Raw genomic sequence first — 21,322 nt, forward strand, 5'->3', positions numbered from 1 at the left:
AAGTTTAATGTTAATTAAAGGTAATAGGTTCGCCCTAAACTTTAATTAATGTTTGCTTAATTAATTTTAATTGAATAAATGGAAATTTTAAGATGAATTAAATATACACTTTTGGAAAGTAATAATTCGTAGCGAGAGCTATCGAAGTTTGAAATTAAAGGTAAAAGTGGATATAATTTGGGGAAAATTTAGAGAAGTTAATTTTATTTTATATCGTTCAACATTTTATATTACTAACGCTATTTATGTCGTGAACCAAGAATGTTGTTGTATGTTGTTCGTTGATTATGTCGTTTGATAATTAAGTTGTTGATTATTTGTTTGTTCGTTTAATTGTTCGTTCGTTCGTTCACTCGTTCGTTCGACCATGGGAATGTCCATTCGATGTGGCAACTCTGTAAATTGATGACAGAGGGAATTGGGGGATCTCATCGCTCTTGATTTTGAAATTCATGAACCATAAAATATTCAATTTGTCCAAAAATTTCTTCTTCTCTCAAATTTAGAGGAGCACGGTAATTTCTTTCTTGTAAGTCAACAGTTAAATTAATCTATATAATAAAATTATCTTATTAATATTTTGAATTTTGAATATATAATGAAACAATAATAATAATTAATATATTTATTTCTTACAGCGACGCAAAAATCATTTCGACTACTATCATTTTCTTTTTTCCACCACTTAGATGATATAATGTTACCATCCTTTGTACGAAGTTTTCCATACTTAGCATAGTTTTCTTTAATGTCCTATATAAAAAAAAATTATATATTATTTTTTTTAAAAAAGAATATTCTTATACATATTATTATGTGAGTTATAATATAAAATCACCGTAATTTCGCTAGTATTCTTTTGAAATATAGCTGCATAACATTGCTTTAACTTTATGACTTCATTTTTTGTTAATACACAATTAACAAATGGTGAATAAAATTCGTATTCGTGAACATATAATTCATTAGAATATACTCTATGCACCGGCCATGTTTTTTTTTCTTTTTCTTTAAAATTGGAAAAAACTTTTTCATTATATATTGGTAAAAGTTGCAGATACTTAAATCTTTCTTGCATCAACACATTATTAAACAAATTCACATATGGTAGTTTTCGAGAGCTAACAAGTAGAATTAACATTCCACAAAACCTCTCCATCGGAAACTGCCAAAATCCACGACAAGGGCTAAAGTCTTCAATCGAATCTATTACATGTAATAAATAATGAAAAGAAATTAAAAATGCCAGTAATCTTTCTCCTCCAACGCCATATGAACTATTGCACAAAAAAATTCACGCGATCAATTAAAATATCGTTTAAAGAAAAAGGCATATATAAATTTCATAAGAAAATTACTTTGCATAATGATTGTAAAATTCTATTAATAAATTTCGAATTAAATCTAGCTCTTCAAATTCTATTAGAGGTTGAATGCATAACTTGACAGCTTCAACAAATCTTGACCATCCTAAGAGGTTACTATTATTTTAAGTTAAATAATGTTATCAGCAGACTTTTTATTATTTTATCTGCCAACAATTTGATTTTTTTTATTACCTTTGCGGCAATCGCCCTTTTAGTAATGGTAAAGAGAATAAAATGATCCAATTAGCCCACTCTACAGCTTTAAACCCAGCTGAATGTTTAACGATATTGCGTGGAGGACGTCCAATATCAGGTGGCATATGAGATCTACTTCGTTCCATGATTTCACCAATTTCAACCCATGTTTTAAAACTTATTGTATATTCATTTGAGTTCCATTCATTATTTTTTGGATAGAATTTTCCTATCCAATGTCGAAACATATGGGGTGCAACATTTCGAAAAAAAGGTGCATTATATCTACTGGAAATGAACGTGGAAAATTTATAGAAGATAACTCAAATAAAATACTCTTTCCTTTAATTCCTAATTTTTTTTATTAAACAAAAAATTTTTAAAATTGAGAAAATATATTAATATTAATTACTAAGAATTTATTTTTATTTTAAAATATTGGACCAACCGCAGTCACGTATATAAGTTTCTCTACGATCTCCCTCCAGACGTTCTATTTGATTTGTGCTATTCAGTATTTCATCATGTGTTCGAATTGGTAATCGTTTAGGATCAATATTTTGTTGCAATGGATAATACACATGTCTATTCGTTTCATTTAAAGTCCCTCGAAGATTACAAAATCTGCAACCTGAGTATGAATTATGTCCTGTTAAACATAGAACCTTTGAAAGGGCAGGGATATTGCCGGTCCAAGCCAGAATGTGAGCACGTAGAGTAAACTGTTCCTCTTTGTTACCATCGTAACAAGAGATTCCATCTGTAAATATTAAAAATATTATTAATAAATATTACATTTATTACGTACCATTTATTTAAAATATACCTTGTAAGGATTTTATTTCTTGAATTAATGGATAGAGAAATGAATTAAAATCTTGAGGTTGTTTTGGCCCCGGGATTATTAAAGTTACCATTAAATTTTCTTTCTTTACTCTTAATTCTTGAGGTAAATTATTATTTAGAAACAGGAACACCCAACAATCATCGGTCTTTTGACGAAATATTTGGTAGCCGTCGCAAGAAGCAGTAAATGCGATGTCTCTTGGATCAAGAAAATATTCGTCATTTAATAATTCTTGATAAATCTGTCCATCAAAGATGTCACCTATGTTATTATGAGCAAATTCTCCTTTATTACAAGTATAATTGTGCCTATATAATAGTTCTTTAGATCTTTCAGGGTTTTTAAATTGAAGCTTTAAATGCTCAATTATAGAAATAAAAGGTAGATTTTTTCTCGCTTTACCATTACTATAATATCAATCCTCCTTACAAAATTTACATTTTGTTTCATTTTCTAAAACTCCTACGAATGCACAACATGAATTAACGCACATATCGTATATTTTTGGTTCAATTCCTACTATTGAACCAAGCTTTCTTTACTTTATTAAAACTTATTTTATTTCTATTGAAGGCTTTATATATATTATTAAATGCTGCTTCAGAAAAATTAAAATTCGATTTCACATATAAAAGCCTTAATCCTTCGAACAATTCATTAGAAAAAGTCGTATTATCTAAAAAAAGTTGGTAAATTACTAATTTAAAATATTATTATAATTATTTCGAAATTCACCTTCTTTATCATCAGAGGTATCAAACTCTAATTCACTTTGAGAATCATAATGGTTTAAGTCATCGCTTTCATGATAGTAATCATCAATTTCCTCATCCTCATCTTGAAAACTGGAGAGAATTTCCATAGAAGCCTCATCATTATGTAAGGTAGTAAGATTTTCTTCCTCTATAAGAATTTCTTCATTGTCAGATATTTCCGATATTTCCATAGGAGATGAGCGTTCTTCATATGAGTTTTCTTCTTCATTTTCTTCATTTTCTTCAAAATAATTTTCTTCAGAATGAAGACTTTGGTATGCATTTTCTAGTTCTTGCTCCTCTTGTTCTTTTTTCATATGACGAATTACTGTTGTTCTATGAATTTCTTTTCCAATACCATTTGTTAAAGCTTTACAGTGAGTACACGTACACAAAGGCATACTAATTAATAAAATATATATGTATTTTGGTCTTTTAATAAAAAAGTTTTGTTGGTACTATTTTCTTCGAATTTCAATCTATATATAATCAAATAAAACTAGTCCAAACGTCAGACAAATTTTTTTAGTTATATAGTTTTTTTAGTTATATAGATTTATCAAAAAATTTATTATTGATTTAATACAAAATATCTATATAATTATAAACAATCTCACAAAAAAAATTCGTTAATATCAAAAAAATTTTTCACAAATTTATTAGTCGGAAATAATATTGAAAAAATCAATCTCATAAAAAAAATTCTCATTAAATCGAAAAAAAAATCTCAATAAACAGAAAAAGTTCTCATTAAATCAAAAATTCTCACTAAAAAAAAAATTTTCACACGAATTTATTAGTCAGAACAATATCATTGACTAAAAAAAATCTCACAAAAAGCCGTAGGACATAGTTCTATAGTCTTAACCCAAACCAAAAAAAAGAATAAACTATCCCTATAAAAAATTTTTATCCGAATATTTCCATTATTTCTTCGTGTCTTCCGTAAAAATTCTGTGAAAATGATACATTCACGGATATCCGTGTTAGCGAGATGAAAATTTCCATGATTTAAGGCTATAAATTCCATTAAAATGATGCATTCACGGAAAAAAATATGGAAAGATAAAACACGGATCAGATTTTTTACAGGGTATATTTTTTGGGTTAAAAAAAAAATCCAAAATTTTGATAAATTCCGATTAAAAAAAAAACCCCTAAAAAAAATCCAATAAGAATAAAAAAATTTTGGTTAAGTTAACCAAAAGAAACAATAATGATAAAAAGAGGGATAAAAAATTAATAAAAAAAAGACTAAAAAGGTAGTTTCAGTTTTTTAGTAAAAATTATTATTATAGAAATGGTTCGTGGTAACTAAAAGAGTGGAAATGACCGCAAATAAATGCATAAGAGAAATTATACTTTTTTTTTGTTAGTATTAAAATCCAGTTAAAATTTTAATTAACTATAAATGTATTAGTTTAAAGATTGGCTATCGTAGTTAGTTAATTATGATATGATAATTACGAAATAGATTGAACGCAAGAATATCACACTTTTCAATGTTACACAATTCAAATTATTTATACCGGGTAATCTAAATATGACAAAATTTTTTTAATTAGATAGATAGATAGATGATGGGCTGAGATCCGGATTTCTTAGCTTTAACATTCGAAAAACAATATCTGAAGGTACCATATGTATCATCGAAAAGAAGAAATCTGTAATCTAATAAGGATGTTTAATTAAAATTAAGCCGTGTTTATTAAAAGCTTTGACCGTTAAAAAGCCTTGATCATTAAAAAGCCTTGATTATTAAAAGCCTTGATCATTAAATTAAATAATTTGATTAAATTTTTTATTATTGTTAATTAATTAATCCGTTATTATTTTAAAATATTAAAACAAATATTTTTAGTTTACATCCGGATATGTACAGCATAAAATATACAATAAATAATAATAAACAAATTTTTTATAAAATCTAATCAAATGAACTGGTGGCGTCAAAAGATTTGAATTTAATTGATTCATAAAAGATGGCTGAGATCCCGTTCACAACCTCAATCGTATAATAATAAATCGACCAAATTCTTAACAGTATCACGCTTTGCTATTTATAATAAGTTTAAATCATGAGCTGATGTAAAAAAGGAATGAGGTTAAATATCACATGCACTATATTTAGTTTTTTATGGTCTTTAAACTTTAAAAATAAGCGGTATCAAGAAAAATTCGCGAGAATTTTTCTTAAAAAATCGTGATTTCAATTTATTTAAACTTTAAAAATAAGCGGTATCAAGAAAAATTCGCGAGAATTTTTCTTAAATTCGTTACTAATCGGTCTTTAAACTTTAAAAATAGGCAGTATCAAGAAAAATTCGCGAGAATTTTTCTTGATACTGCTTAATTTTTAAATTAAAACCTTAATTAATACTAAATTAGCTAAAGCAGTATCACAGAATTATATAAATTTATATAAACCAATCTATCTAATCTCATTAAAGAAGCCCCATGTAAAAAAAAATGTTGATCCGTGTTTTATCGTTTCATGTTATCACAGAATTTTTATGGAATTACGGAGGAATAATGGAAATATTCAGATAAAAATTTTTTTATGATGGGCTTAATCAGTTTCCCGTTTTTTCTAGTAATTATACGAATTGGTTGGCTTTGTGCCACTCTGACATATTAAAAAAAAATACTTGATCATCTGTATATTTAAATACCAGTTTTCATCCAGTTTTTTACCCGATTTTAGTCTCACACTATTTTGAAAATAGTGATATAGGGTCAGATCATATTATAAATAAATATTTTTTTTCGCTCTTTTTTTTAATTCAAGCAATCATTTAGTATTGAATTCTATTTAATTTTTATTTTATATTAGATCATTATTTCATATATTATGTATTTTAAAAAAAAAAATTTTTCCATTCATCTAAATCATTATTTAGTTCTTCTTTATCTATTATATAGTAAGTTTAATTAATTTTAATAAATCCTACACAATGGTCAATAGCACATACATCAATAAACTCATGAGATTCATTTCCCAAAAATGACAAAAGTCTTATATTATCTTCTTTAACTAATGGATAATTAGATATATGCATAAGCCAAAAATACATACATTTTTATCAAACTATTTACAGTACATACCATCAAATAATTAATTCTAGTTCAATCATAATTTCTTCTAATTCATTTTGAAGAGAATGACTACATAAAAATTAATAATATCCGTAAATACTAACATTTGATCATAAATATTGTGTTACTGATTTCTTAGATAGCCTATGCTATATTACGCAATTAATTTTCCTATATGACTTTATTTGATTTATGTGCTACTGATTTCTTAGATAGGCTATGCTATATTACGCAATTTTACGCAATTTATTTGATTTATGGCTTGTGATTTTTAAATTTCAGACTGTTTATGGTCAATATTATGCAAATCGTATGACGATTTTAACATGGTGTCCAGTAAATTAACTTTTGTTTTACCTTATTTAATATTAAAAATTACTATGTGAATGAGAAATTAATAAAGTAAAACAAATGTAGACTTAAATAACTTGAATATCAATTTATTGGGTAATTTTGGTATTACAAACCATTTTTAAGCAATGAAGATTATTAAATATTTAGCATTTAACGTAAGAAATGCAGTAAAAAAATTTTTCCTATTAGAATGGTAGTTTTACAGTCAAAAATAAACATCTAAATACCAGAACAAGTAAAAAGCCTCAAGATAAGCTGGTCGGATTTCTAATTAAGTATTAAAAAAACTACTACCAAAAAGCTTAAATACCAGAATGAGTAAAAAGCCTTAAGATAAGCAGATCAACTTCTATTTAAGTATTAGAACCAAGTAAATTTTCACACATTATTTAAATACGCAAATTTTTTTTTTAAATACTTTTTTTCACGCAAAATTTTTTTTTAAATACTTTTTTTCGCGCAAAATTTTTTTTTTTAAATACTTTTTTTCACGCAAATTTTTTTTTACTCACACTAAGTACTCTTTTATTCACCAAGCTTTTTTACAAAAATGACTGAAGATAATGAAAGTTTTTCAGTCATAGAAAATAACGTTACTACAAAAGATATACTCAATAATATCTATAAAAGCTTTGGAGTCATCACTAATCTATCAAATTTTTTAGTTGAATTAACACGCACTCAAAATGACATGATAAATGAATTAACTCGTAATCAGGATAAAACAATACATGAGTTATTATGCATGGTAAAAACGTCAATATCATCATCATCACCACCGACATCATTTACGTCATCGTTACCACCACCTTCAATATTATCATCATCATTATCATCGTTGCCCCCATCATCATCTCCACCATCTTCATCTCCATCATCGTCATCATCATCTCCGCCTCCGCCATCATCATCTCCGCCTCCGCCATCATCATCCCCACCACCAGTACAACTTTATTTAGCGAAAGATATAAAAATTTGTCCGACAACCAACTGGATTTTACCAGTGGAATTTTATAGAGACCCCTGCCATATTTGCCTATATTACGGACATGGATTCAGAAATTGTCCGAATATAATTTTTACAGCACAAGAACTTCAGAATATTTGTATAAAGTGTTGGGGACCAATCCATGGAACATCGACAAATTGTACTAATGATCGGGTCACACCTCCGTTTAAAGAAGATTATATACAACTAACACAATTAATTCAAAAATTTTTTTTATATACAACCAACACAATTAATTCAAAAATTTTTTTTTAGGTAAGATTTTTAGATTTATACTTTTTGATTTTAATAATATATTAATATATTTTTTTTTATTACCAGTGGAATATTATAAAGACCTCTGCCATATTCACCTATATTATGAACATGGCTTTATAAATTGTCCAAGTATAATTTTTACAGTACAAGAACTTCAGAATATTTGTATAAAGTGTTGGGGACCAATCCATGGAACATCGGGAAATTGTACTAATGATCGGGTCACACCTCTGTTTAAAGAAGGTTATATACAACCAACACAATTAATTCAAAATTTTTTTTTTAGGTAAGATTTTTAGATTTATACTTTTTGATTTTAATAATATATTAATATATTTTTTTATTAATAAATAATAATTAAATTGCCGATATTTTTTGGTCATTAAAGGTAATTAATGATTATATATATATCTTTCAATTTATTTTATTATTAATATTTTTATTAACTTTTCTTTTTATTTAAATTAAAGGTCGTAATGAAAATTTTTTTTTTTAACATACATGGTTAAAGATTTTATAATTTTTTTGTTTTTTTCATATAACTGAAGTTTTACCTAGTAGGTTTGCTAGGTAGCATAACTAGGTAAAACTTTAGAATTTTTGAAGTTTTATTTTTTGGTTTTTTTTCATATAACTGAAGTTTTACCTAGTAGGTTGGTTAGCTAGGTAGCATAACTAGGTAAAACTTTAGAATTTTTGAAAAGTTTTAAGGTTGCCGGGTGGCATGATAAACTTTTCTTCTAATAAATAATAAAAAAAATTAAATAAATTTTTCATAAAAATTTTTAATAATTGCAATCTTAATTTATTAATGTGGATTTTTATCAAACATCTTAGTAATACTTAAATATGCAATCATGTATATATTATAGGTATAATTAAAGTACTATGATTTCATATAAAATGGACTTAGTGTCTTAATTTACGTTAAATAATCAACCAGAAAACATTGATAAAAGTTTTTTGCATACCAATGAAATACTGTAGTTCGGTAAATTTACTACCATACTTGTAAATTCCATATTTATATTAAAGAAAAAAGAAAATAAATGATAGCAAAATATTTGCGAGATTAATAGATCTAAATCACGATTGTTAAAGAAAAATTCGCAAGAATTTTTCTTGATACTGCTTAATTTTTGTGATACCGCTTAATTTTTAAAGTTTAAATGTGATACCGCTTATTTTAATTTCGATTAATAAATTACACGTTATTAAGAAAAATTCGCAAGAATTTTCTTAATGCTGCTTAATTTTTAAAGTTTAAAAATGTGATACCGCTTATTTTAATTTCGATTAATAAATTAAAGTCACGTTCTTAAGAAAATTCGCAAGAATTTTCTTAATACTGCTTAATTTTTAAAGTTTAATTATGTGATACCGCTTATTTTAATTTCGATTAATAAATTAAAGTCACGTTCTTAAGAAAAATTCGCAAGAATTTTTCTTAATACTGCTTAATTTTTGTGATACCGTGCTTAATTCCCCGATTAATAAAATTGAAATCACGTTTTTAAGAAAAATTCACGAGAATTTTCCTTGATACTGCTTAATTCTAATTCAGCTAATTTAGTATTAAGGTTTTAATTTAAAAATTACGCAGTATCTAATTAAATCGTTCAGTTACACTAAATTTTTTTTTTTTGCGAACAAAAAAAAAATTTTAAATTCAAAAAAAAAATGAGTTTTTTTTAGTATGTTTTAGTCGTTATCAAGAAAAATTCGTGAGAATTTTCCTTGATACTGCTTAATTCTAATTCAGCTAATTTAGTATTAAGGTTCTATCAACTTGATGATCGTGATTTTTAATTTATAAATCAGACTTTTGAACTTTAAAATTAAGCAAGTATGAAGGAAATTTCTTGCGAATTTTCGTTATAAATCAGACTTCTGATGGATTTTTTATATGATCACGTGAAATTATCTATACAGTTTACAGTAGGGATCGGCATCGCGCATGAATAGAAACTGCGCCCGACCTGCTAGATCATATGGAGATGATGTAATTTTTATTTGTGAAACTAAGGATATTGTTTGTTGTTTGAATCGTTACCAATTACGTTTAAAGATAACTCTATACTTATAAAAGATGATCATGAAATCATATGAAATAAAATTTGTATATAAGGGGAATTTTCTTGATATTCTCACGGGTAGTGGGATCACTGCATCCAAGTTTGATTCAAGTTTTAATAAGAGGAAAAAAAATTTTTTCCTCTGCCATTTAATTAAAAAGATGAGTAAAAAAGACTATCAATATGAGTATATTAAAAGGCAAAACCGTCAGTTTGCGCTGTGATATTCACAAAATAAATATTACATATATGGGAGTATTATTGACCATAATTAGATAATTAAATTGGTAATTTAAATTTATTTTAATAAATAAAACACCCCTTTGATTTTTTAGATCAATTCGAGACAATTAATTTTTTTCTCTAAATTTTTAGATCGATTCAACACCCTTATTGACCATAATTAGATTGTAATTAAATTTATTTTAATAAATAAAACACCCCTTGATTTTTTAGATCAATTCGAGTTTATTAAATAGACACCCTTTACAATTAATTTTTTCTCTGGATTTTTAAATCGATTCAACACCCTTATAATTAATTTTTTCTTTAATTTTTTATCGATTTAACATCTTTAACACTAATTTTCTTCCTTCAATTTTTTCCTCAAACTTCCTTCATTTTTCCTTCAATTTTTTCCTCAAACTTCCTTCAATTTTTTCTTCTTCCTTCAATTTTTTCCTCAAACTTCCTTCAATTTTTTCCTCAAAAATCTCAAAAATGGATTCAATCGACAAAGAAAGTAAATTAAAAGAAATTAGTATGTAATGAATGAGATATATAAATTTATGTTTTTTATTTATGTATTATAACATATGGGCCGATCTTTGGAATCTAATTTTTTTACACAAAAATAATTTTATTAAAGCAAATATAAATTATCATTTATATAAGAATAATAAATTTATACTAGATAATGCAAAAAAAACTAATTAATTATATAATTTTTAATTTTTTTTTAATATAAGATATCATTAAAATTTAAAAGATCAAATATAACTCTCATGACAAAATCATTGATAATTCTTCGTAGAAATAAGCTATACAAATAAATTTACATTCATTTGAAAGAGAAAATCGAGATCTATCTAATGAATCTAAAATCAAGTGAATTGAATCACTAGTTGTTCAGTAATCACATTCAGTATATTTATTGAATTTTATCTAAATTTGATCATTAATTACTTCACATGTAGTGATTCAATTTGAATGATCTTTGCTCCCTAAGGTGATGCCAACTTTTATCTTTAAAATAAATTTAAAATAATTCGTTTAATATATGTAGATGTTTAGGAATCATCAATTATATTATTAATATAACATTTTATAAGTTTGATAAAATCTGATATAAAAAAATTTATTAAATACCTGTAGATGCAAGCTACACGAATGAAATTATATTCATTTGAAAGAGAAAATTGAGGTCTATCTAATAAGCCTAAAATCGAATGAATTGAATCACTGGATTGTGAATAATTACGTCTAATATATTTATTTTTAATTTTTAAATTTGATTTGACTTTGATCGTTAATTACGCCTCATCCAGTGATCCAATTTTCCTGATCTTTGTTTCTTACGATAGAGCAAATTCTCAGCTTTCAAATGAATGTAAAATGATGACGTTAGCATATCTCCAGGAATAATAATGCACGATTTTGTCACCTGCATAAAGTCCGATCTGAAAATTTTATTTCTTACCAAAAAAATGCTTTCATAAGAGAATCCCAAATTCTTTTACTTTATTTAAAAGATTTTATTTGCCATTTAAGTATTTTAGTAGAATAAATCTAATAAAATAATTTTAAAAGATAAAAAACAAATATATAATTAGTTATTTTGAAAAAAAAGAATATCTTATTATTCATTTTACAACTATTTTACATCATAATTATTTTTTATTTGCATGTATTTTTTACAAAGAAAAAACAATAAATTAAAGCTAAAAATTATGAAAAAATATGTCTTATCTATGTATATAAAATATTAAGTTTTTCTTTTACTTACCACTTAAAAATAACTGCTATATTTGCTTATAAACTTTTTTGTCATATTTAATAAAAGTGAATAGAAAAATGATGGAAAAGTGATGGGAGTGATGGGGAAAAAGAAGTGGTTATTACCGTTATTTTTGAATATTGATTAAAAAAATTTTTTTTATTTTTTATTAAATCTGAGTTACGTAAATATGTAACACATTTAATTTAGATTTGTGTAATGTTAATCTTACTAAAATATTAAATTTTTATAAAAATCTTAATTTAGACTAATTCCAAAAATCGGCACATATGAGTTTTTTTTTATTTACTTAATAATTTTTCCAAAAGAACAAAATTTAATAAGGTTCGCCTCAAAGACATTTAAAGAGATGAAAGAATTAGAAATTAGATCTCTTAATATTTCTAATTCAAACGCTATATTAGAAAATAATGATATTGGGATATTCCGAATTCATTTTGGAGAAAACGATTTTAATGAAATTGATGAAGAAGAAGTTGATTCAAAAAAACAGTCAATCACAATAAAAAATAAAAAAGTTAATAATTTTTTTATACTTTTAATTCATTAAGATTCTATTCATTTTGACAATATATTAATTATGCATTGTTATGCGCAGAAACCGTTTTTATCATCTCCGGCTATTACGATGGCAAGGAATCTACGAGAATTATTACTAAATATCGATAAACTCCCAGATCAACAATCTTTTATGATGAACCCGACAAAATTCACAATAATTGAATCATATGTACAATTTTTGTTGAACAAATTAAAAAGTTCTTCAACAAAAGAAGCTTTTGTTGAAGAACTTAGATGTAATAATGACAATTTCTTAGAAATCGGTCTACCTCCTAATAATGAAAATTTAAAAGATAATTTTGAGATTACCTCGGAGGTAAATTTGTTAAAAATGGAGGAATCTTCCTTCGAACGAAGTAAGGAAGAAATAATAAGAGCGCTGGTCGCTCAATTAATATCAATTTATGACAATGTTCTTCAGGAATATATCGAAGCAGAGATTAATAGACGAAATGGATTTCGTAATTATTTGAATTTTTTAAAGATTTATAAAAAAATCGAAATATTTTGTAACATATACAAAATCAGATTGAAAGGTCAAACAATAAAAAATCAAACAAATACCAAAATTGTCGATTATAGCGAACAAAAAATTAAATTAACAACTCTCACCATCACTCTCAGAACAGCAAAAAGAATTGATAGGCTATTAAGTCTTTCCAATAAAAATTTTCTCATTGTTGACATATTTCCTAATTTAGATGTAGCTTTTTTTAAATCGTCGTCAATTAATGTCTCTGCATATGAATGTTGGCTGAAGATCATAGAAACGGGGGAAATAATTTCAGAGGAGCAAGGATACGAAATCTATCAACAAAAAAAGAAGGAGGAGAATTCATTAAGAGAAAATATTCTTAAACAAGTGTATGAATCGGCGGGATATGAATCGGCGGAATATGAATCGGCGGAATATGAATCGGTGGAATATTATTACATTGATGAAGAATCACCAAGATACTATCCTGATAACGACAATCCTGATAACGAAGAATCACCAAGATATTATGCCGATAACGAAGAATCTATTCTTCCTATGGATGAATCTTAACTCTTTCCTCCGCTTCCTTTCTCTCTTCTTCTCTCCCTTCTTCGTTATTTTCCTCCTTTCCTCCCTTCTTCTCTCTCTTCTTCGCTCGTATCCTTCCTCTCTTCTTTTTCTCCTTTTTCGCTCTTTTCTTCCCTTCTTTTCTTCTTCTCTCCTTCTTCGTTCTTTTCCTCCCTTCCCTTTCCTTCCTCCTTCCTTTTCCTCTTTCATTTCCCTTCCCTTCCCTTCCTCCTTCCTTTTCCTCTTTAATTTCACCAGTAGAATCCATTATTTTTTTGATTTTTTGTTCCTCGGCACTTGGTACTGATTTCGTCCGTTTCTTTGGCTCTTTTTTGACGCTTTCTTTCACGTTCATGTTTAAGTCATTGTTTGGGTGTTTTTCTCCTTTTGTTATTTCATTTCTCGGGTTAGTACTTTGATATCCATTTTATTATAATTTTTAAATGTAAAACTTTATGCGAAGCGCATGGGAATTTTATATCTGATTTTTTTATCTTAATTTTTATAGTCATCATCTTTACTTTAAAGTACAAAATTAGAAATACAATCGCCACTGGTTACAAACCTGGATATACCGAAAACTCGTTATATCGAACCAAATAGTGCAGAACTATTTATCCAAAACTCGTGTTTGTTTGATCAAATATATTATATACTGAATGATCACGTGAATTAAAATTGGATAATCTTTTTCTTTATCGGAATACAAAATTTAAAAAAAAACCCGATATTAACACAATATATCAACAAATTATGAAAAATGTCAACTATAAAAACCTTCCCGTTCATTATTTTTGGAATAAGAAGGCGTGAATGCAAGTTAGTATTTTAATGAAATTCTTCTTGAACTTAATCTCTTGAACTTAATGCATGAAATTCTTCTAATATATATTTATTTCTTTTATTTCTTAGTTTTGATGGAAAAATTGATGACCTTGATATGTTAATTTCTAGCTGATATTAACGCGTATGGATATGTTCATATTGAGGATGAAATGCTAGAGGGTGGACTTACTGATGAAGAAATTGTTGATAGGGTATGAATACAAAAATGAAATAACTTATTTATACCAGAAAAAGTTACTTTGGCAGTAGTTAAAAGATTTATAAACGAATCTATAAGATTTTTATACGCAGAAGTGGGTAAAGAATTAAATAATATAATATAATAATAAAGATAATTCATAATTCACCTTAATTATTTTTAATCATGTGATTTGATTTTATTGGTAGAATTTATATACCGCGTTATATCCAGTGACGACCGCAATCTCAATTTTATTAATCGAAAAAAATAAGTAGTACCAAGAAAATTCTCAGAAAATTTTCTTGATGATCGCAATTAATTGGATTTAAATTTAAAAATTGTCAATCGTAATTTCAATTTCAATTTCAATTTATTTATTAATCAGCCTTTGAAAAATAAGGCCCATCAATTTCTAAAAATAGCTAAACGCGAATTTAATTTTAATGATTATTTTGTTATATTAATAAAATTGATCAATTTGCGCTTTTTTCTAATAATAATAGTTAGATAATATAAAATAGATAGTCATAACGCTATTATGTAATAATAAAAGAGTGATTTCTAATTAAACTCAATTCCAATTGTTTGTTTGTAAATTCTAATCGTTTGATTGTGACGTAAATCATGATCATCTTCCGATTTCTGAAACTATTTTTCACAAATATATACTGTATTGATATTGATGGACTGAAATTTAAAATGCCCCATGATTTTTTAGAAAACAACTTATTAGCATAGCGGCCAATCACAAAGATAGCACTGAAAATATAAGATCAGCTGATACTAACAACTGTGATCTGTATATGGTGATTAAGACTGATTAGAATCACGATTGTTAAGAAAAATTCTTGGGAATTTTTCTTGATACTGCTTATTTTAAAGTTTAAAGACCGATTAGCAAACTGAAATCACGATTTCAAGAAAAATTCTCGCGAATTTTTCTTGATACCGCTTATTTTTAAAGTTTAAATAAATTGAAATCACGATTTTTTAAGAAAAATTCTCGCGAATTTTTCTTGATGCTGCTTATTTTAAAGTTTAAAGACCAATTAGTAAACTGAAATCACGATTTCAAGAAAAATTCTTGCGAATTTTTCTTGATACCGCTTATTTTTAAAGTTTAAATAAATTGAAATCACGATTTTTTAAGAAAAATTCTCGCGAATTTTTCTTGATACTGCTTATTTTAAAGTTTAAAGACCGATTAGCAAACTGAAATCACGATTTCAAGAAAAATTCTCGCGAATTTTTCTTGATACTGCTTATTTTTAAAGTTTAAAGACCGATTAGTAAACTAAGATCACGATTTTAAGAAAAATTCTCACGAATTTTTCTTGATACAGACTGATTAGTAAATTGAAATCACGATTTTTAAATATGATTGTCTATATTTGACTAACTTTAATAATGATTGATCATTTTGTTAGAATTGTTAATTTTAGATACATAGTATGATATTATCGATACTTTTGCAATTGTAACGGATTTTGAAATCTATTATAAAATAGTTTTTTTTAGTTAAATAAATCATTTCGACTTTTTAGTAACTTTAGATAGTATAGAGTTATATTTGTGATCGAATTTTCTTTGTTAACGGTACACGTTTCTCTAGAGTCATACCATAGATAGTATAGAGTCATATTTGTGATCGAATTTTCTTTGTTAACGGTACGCGTTTCTCTAGAATCACGATTGTTCACAATTTAGTTACCCTAGATAGTATAGAGTCATATTTGTGATCGAATTTTCTTTGTTAACGGTACGCGTTTCTCTGAGTCACGATTGTTCATAAATAAATGTGATTGAATTTTCTGTTAATGGTACGCGTTTCTCCATCATTCATACATTTTGCATTTATCATTTACGTATTCTTTCTTATTTTTACGTGTTCTCATTTATATTCGTATGTTTACGTCAAAAAAATGAATCAACAAGAAGAAATTTCCTTGATCAAAAAACAAAATGAACTCATCTTGGAAAGATTAAAGTATAATAGATTTTTTATAAGAATAAATTTAAATGAATATTATTACTAATGAGTTATTTTTTAAAGTTCTTTAGATGATGGTACTTTTGCTGCGTTGTCCACAAATATTCGCAGACCTTCTACGTCGTCCACAACTTCCCCCGTTGACGTGTCATCTTTATCAACTCGTGAAAATATTCGCAGACCTTCTACGTCATCCACAACCTTCCCCATTGACGTATCATCTTTATTAGCTCGTGGAAATTCTCGCAGACCCTCTACGTCGTCCACAACCTCTCCTGTTGATGTGTCATCTTTATCAGCTCGTGGAAATATTCGCAGACCCTCTACGTCGTCCACAACCTTCCCCGTTGACGTAAGTTATTAATATAAGTCTAATCATACTTTTTTAAAAAAAAATTCAATTTTGTAAAAAAACTAAAAAAACTAATAATGTATGATATGTATGATTAAAAGACACATAATAAAAGTTTTGTTGCAAAACCAAAAAAAAAATACATATCTAAGTTAGATATGATAAGTACGTTAGATATAACGAATGAAATGTATACGTTGTGTATGGTACGTATATACATTAAATAATAATTGAATTTTCATACAAACAAGGCTTTTTGTAATAAATTAATAATCAATAAAACTAGTCGTCAATGAGAATATGTGCAGATTATCATCTTGATTATAATTTGTCATATAAAGACATACACAAAAACATTTTATTTAAAATAATCGAAAAGGTATTTATTTTTATTTACTTTAATCAATATGTTTATAGAATAAATATATAATATTTATAGAATAATTTTATAATTATTTTTTTTTAGTTTAAAATAAAAACTAAGGATCTTAACATTTCGCTTGGATACAATGATTGGTTTGCATACGAGCTATTAAAAAAACACGTTCAGCACGTTCGTAAGTATTTCTTTTTTTATTAATATAATACAAATTAAATATGATTTTTTAAAAAATCAAAAAATATAATTTATATTTATATAATCAAAGGCGACCACAAAGCAAAAACAATAAATGGATATTTCACGAAAAGAACCCGAAGCAGAGGTGAGGAGAGGCCAGTGGAAAAAAACGTAGAAGAAAGCGGTGGTGATGAAGAAGAGAGAGAAAGTGAAGGTGAAGAAGCAGCAGCAGAAATTGAAATTCGGGATGATTTCAATTCTAAAGAAGCAGCAGCAGAAATTGAAATTCGGGATGATTCCGATTCTAAAGAAGCAGCAGCAGAAATTGAAATTCGGGATGACTCCGATTCCGATATAGACGAAGATTTAGAACGTCAACTCTTAAATTTATTTCGTAAAAGATATAAAAAAACAGGCGGAACAGATAGTAGTAAGGATGAAGAATTAGAACGCAATCTTATACGTGAAATAAGAAGTAAGTACGAGCGTAAAAAGAGGGAGAGGCAACTACAACAACAAAAAATACTACTACAACAACAACAACGAAAACAGCAGCAGGAAGAAAAAGAAAAAGAAGTTGAAGAAAAAGAGAAAGAAATTGAAGAAAAAGAGAAAGAAATAGAAGAAAAAGAGAAAGAAATAGAAGAAAAAAAAAATGAAACAGCCACAAGTAATAATTTTTCTGTATATTAATTAATTAATTTAAGTATTAAAAATAACTTATTTTTATCATTTTTTCTTAAGGAGGTGGACGTACCTTACGCAAAAGGACAGTGACGGCCAATAAGGCCAATAAAAAAGCGAGGGCCAATAAAAAAAGATAATGAAAAAAATAAAAGGTAAATAACATTACGCAAAAGGACAGTGACGGCCAATAAAAAAGATAATGAAAAAATAAAAAATAAAAAGTAAATAGTTAAATATGTTTGTAATAAACAACTCATTTTTATAAAAAAAATTATTAATGAACTGAAATAAATAATAATAGTAATTTTTATATTTAATTGGCTTTTGAACCTTAAGAAAATTCGCGAGAATTTTTCTTATCGGGATTTCAATTTACTTAAACTTTAAAATGAGAAGTATCAAGAAAAATTCGCGAGAATTTTTCTTAAAAAATCGTGATTTCAATTTATTTAAACTTTAAAAATAAGCGGTATCAAGAAAAATTCGCGAGAATTTTTCTTGAAATCGTGATTTCAGTTTGCTAATCGGTCTTTAAACTTTAAAATAAGCAGTATCAAGAAAAATTCGTGAGAATTTTTCTTAAAAAATCGTGATTTCAATTTATTTAAACTTTAAAAATAAGCGGTATCAAGAAAAATTCGCAAGAATTTTTCTTGAAATCGTGATTTCAGTTTACTAATCGGTCTTTAAACTTTAAAATAAGCAGCATCAAGAAAAATTCGCGAGAATTTTTCTTAAAAAATCGTAATTTCAATTTATTTAAAATTTAAAAATAAGCAGTATCAAAAAAAATTCGCAAGAATTTTTCTTGAAATCGTGATTTTAATTTATTTATTAGTCAGTCTTTTAAACTTTAAAATAAGCAATATCAAGAAAAATTCGCGAGAATTTTTCTTGAAATCGTGATTTCAATTTATTGGTTGGTATCTCTAATAGTCTCCGGATTCTTGTTTTTTCGTTATTAATTTCTTCTTTTTATACGTGGAGCTCGACTATTTTCAGATTTTAACAACCGAACTATCAATCTAATCGCTCGCGACTTGACTGTTTGGCATTATAACGAACAAATTTTATTATTTTGAATAAAATTAAATCTATACCATAATAGATTAATAGATGTTGTAATGCAATTTCGAATATATTATTATATCTTACAAAAATTCATATCTACAATATCGGCATAAACCCGGATATATATATATCATGTGATTTAATCGCTTTCATTCATAGATTATGATTGGATAATTATCACATGGATGCCGATCATTTGTTTGTTTTTGCATGCACGCGAATGATATAAATTGGGAAAAATACAAACTGTTTCTCTTTTACTCTTTATTCTTTATTTTGCTTTTTACTCGAAGTATTATCTCAAATATTGCACTTATTTATTTATTTCATTTTTTTATAGAAGAAAATTTTAAACGATACCAAATAAAAGGTTGCCTAATAGATATAGAAAGAAATACATTTCACAAAAAGAAAATATTTAACGTTATGAAGTAATATTTTTTTAAACTTAAATATAATTAATTGTATTATTCTTTATTACTAATTTTTTATCTTGTCTTTTTGAACTTTTCTAAAATAGATTTATTTATAATTTAATAAAATAGGTACAGTTACTTTTATTTTCGGTCTTTATTGCTATTAATTGTATCGCTACTAATTGTATCTTTTTTTTTTATCATTACTAATTGTATCTTTCTTTCATCGCTACTAATTGTATCTTTCTTTCATCGCTACTAATTGTATCTTTCTTTTATCGCTACTAATTTTTTATCATTACTAATTTTCTTCTTTTTATCACTATTAATTTTTCTTCTTTTTATCACTACTAATTATATCTTTCTTTCATTGCTACTAATTTTTCTTCTTTTTACCACTACTAATTGTATCTTTCTTCTATTGTTACTAATTATATCTTTTTTTTATCACTACTAATTTTTCTTCTATCGCTATTAATTGTATCTTCTTTTTATCACTAATAATTTTTCTTCCTTTTATTACTACTAATTGTATCTTTCTTTCATCGTTACTAATTGTATCTTTTTTTTTTATTACTGCTAATTTTTCTTCTTTTTATCACTACTAATTGTATCTCTTTTTATCACTTCTTCTTTTATAACTACTAATTCTTTCTTTTTTTTATTTTCTCTATATTTAATTATAATAATTTTATTACTATAATAGAAGTATTCTTTTATTAGATTTTAATTACACAAATTATTAATTGCATATCAATTTAAATAATAAATTATCTGTTATATTTATTTATACATTATATTATTAATAAAATAAAAACATTCTATGTAAATACATGTACTAATGGTATATTTTTAATATGCAAACATACAGATTGCTGGGATATCATGCTGTTCGCAAATTAATCAAAGTAGGAAACGTACGGTTCACACTGGGATATCGTGCTGTTCGCAAATTAATCAAAGTAGGAAACGTACGGTTCACACTGGGATATCATGCTGTTCGCAAATTAATCAAAGTGGGAAACGTACGGTGCACACCGGGATATCGTGCTGTTCGCAAATTAATCAAAGTGGGAAACGTACGGTGCACACCGGGATATCGTGCTGTTCGCAAATTAATCAACAGTGGGAAACGTACGGTTCACACCGGGATATCGTGCTGTTCGCAAATTAATCAACAGTGGGAAACGTACGGTTCACACTGGGATATCGTGCTGTTCGCAAATTAATCAACAGTGGGAAACGTACGGTTCACACCGGGATATCATGCTGTTCGCAAATTAATCAACAGTGGGAAACGTACGGTTCACACCGGGATATCGTGCTGTTCGCAAATTAATCAACAGTGGGAAACGTACGGTTCACACCGGGATATCATGCTGTTCGCAAATTAATCAACAGTGGGAAACGTACGGTTCACACCGCCATATCATTCTTTATGTCAGTATAATTTTCACGTTAAACATATGTGCGTTAATACAATATGTATGATACGGTGTGCAGAATACCGAATATATACCGTATGTGTAATACGATAATAATACATTATTCATACTGTAAAGATACTGATCGCAAAATACGGTTATACCGTATGATAACAGTATGTATATTTTTTTATAGGGTTTGCATTGCCGATTGTAA

The 21,322-nt window shown here is 26.6% G+C and overlaps 5 protein-coding genes across 5 annotated transcripts; 4 read left to right on the forward strand and 1 right to left on the reverse strand.

Annotated features, from left to right (window-relative positions):
• Nucleotides 1-428: 428 nt before the first annotated feature.
• Nucleotides 429-1,810, reverse strand: OCT59_028559 (uncharacterized protein; the record flags this gene model as incomplete). The annotated part of the gene is made up of 5 exons (XM_066147371.1): nucleotides 429-551; nucleotides 637-753; nucleotides 839-1,277; nucleotides 1,359-1,481; nucleotides 1,560-1,810. 5 exons carry the CDS (start codon nucleotides 1,808-1,810, stop codon nucleotides 429-431), a joined length of 1,053 nt encoding a protein of 350 aa, XP_065994084.1.
• Nucleotides 1,811-7,164: 5,354 nt separating this feature from the next.
• Nucleotides 7,165-7,878, forward strand: OCT59_028560 (uncharacterized protein; the record flags this gene model as incomplete). Its single annotated transcript, XM_066147373.1, has 1 exon — nucleotides 7,165-7,878. One exon carries the CDS (start codon nucleotides 7,165-7,167, stop codon nucleotides 7,876-7,878), a length of 714 nt encoding a protein of 237 aa, XP_065994085.1.
• Nucleotides 7,879-12,322: 4,444 nt separating this feature from the next.
• Nucleotides 12,323-13,582, forward strand: OCT59_028561 (uncharacterized protein; the record flags this gene model as incomplete). The annotated part of the gene is made up of 2 exons (XM_066147374.1): nucleotides 12,323-12,490; nucleotides 12,572-13,582. The coding sequence occupies 2 exons, from the start codon at nucleotides 12,323-12,325 to the stop codon at nucleotides 13,580-13,582; spliced, it is 1,179 nt and encodes a 392-aa protein (XP_065994086.1).
• Nucleotides 13,583-16,528: 2,946 nt separating this feature from the next.
• On the forward strand, nucleotides 16,529-18,331 carry OCT59_028562 (uncharacterized protein; the record flags this gene model as incomplete). The annotated part of the gene is made up of 7 exons (XM_066147375.1): nucleotides 16,529-16,593; nucleotides 16,660-16,948; nucleotides 17,050-17,154; nucleotides 17,235-17,327; nucleotides 17,415-17,505; nucleotides 17,596-18,177; nucleotides 18,252-18,331. 7 exons carry the CDS (start codon nucleotides 16,529-16,531, stop codon nucleotides 18,329-18,331), a joined length of 1,305 nt encoding a protein of 434 aa, XP_065994087.1.
• A 2,207-nt stretch (nucleotides 18,332-20,538) lies between these two features.
• On the forward strand, nucleotides 20,539-20,910 carry OCT59_028563 (uncharacterized protein; the record flags this gene model as incomplete). Its single annotated transcript, XM_066147376.1, has 1 exon — nucleotides 20,539-20,910. One exon carries the CDS (start codon nucleotides 20,539-20,541, stop codon nucleotides 20,908-20,910), a length of 372 nt encoding a protein of 123 aa, XP_065994088.1.
• Nucleotides 20,911-21,322: the final 412 nt, after the last annotated feature.

Source organism: Rhizophagus irregularis, chromosome 8 (assembly GCF_026210795.1).
Source record: "Rhizophagus irregularis chromosome 8, complete sequence".
Classification (NCBI taxonomy): Eukaryota; Fungi; Glomeromycota; class Glomeromycetes; order Glomerales; family Glomeraceae; genus Rhizophagus; species Rhizophagus irregularis.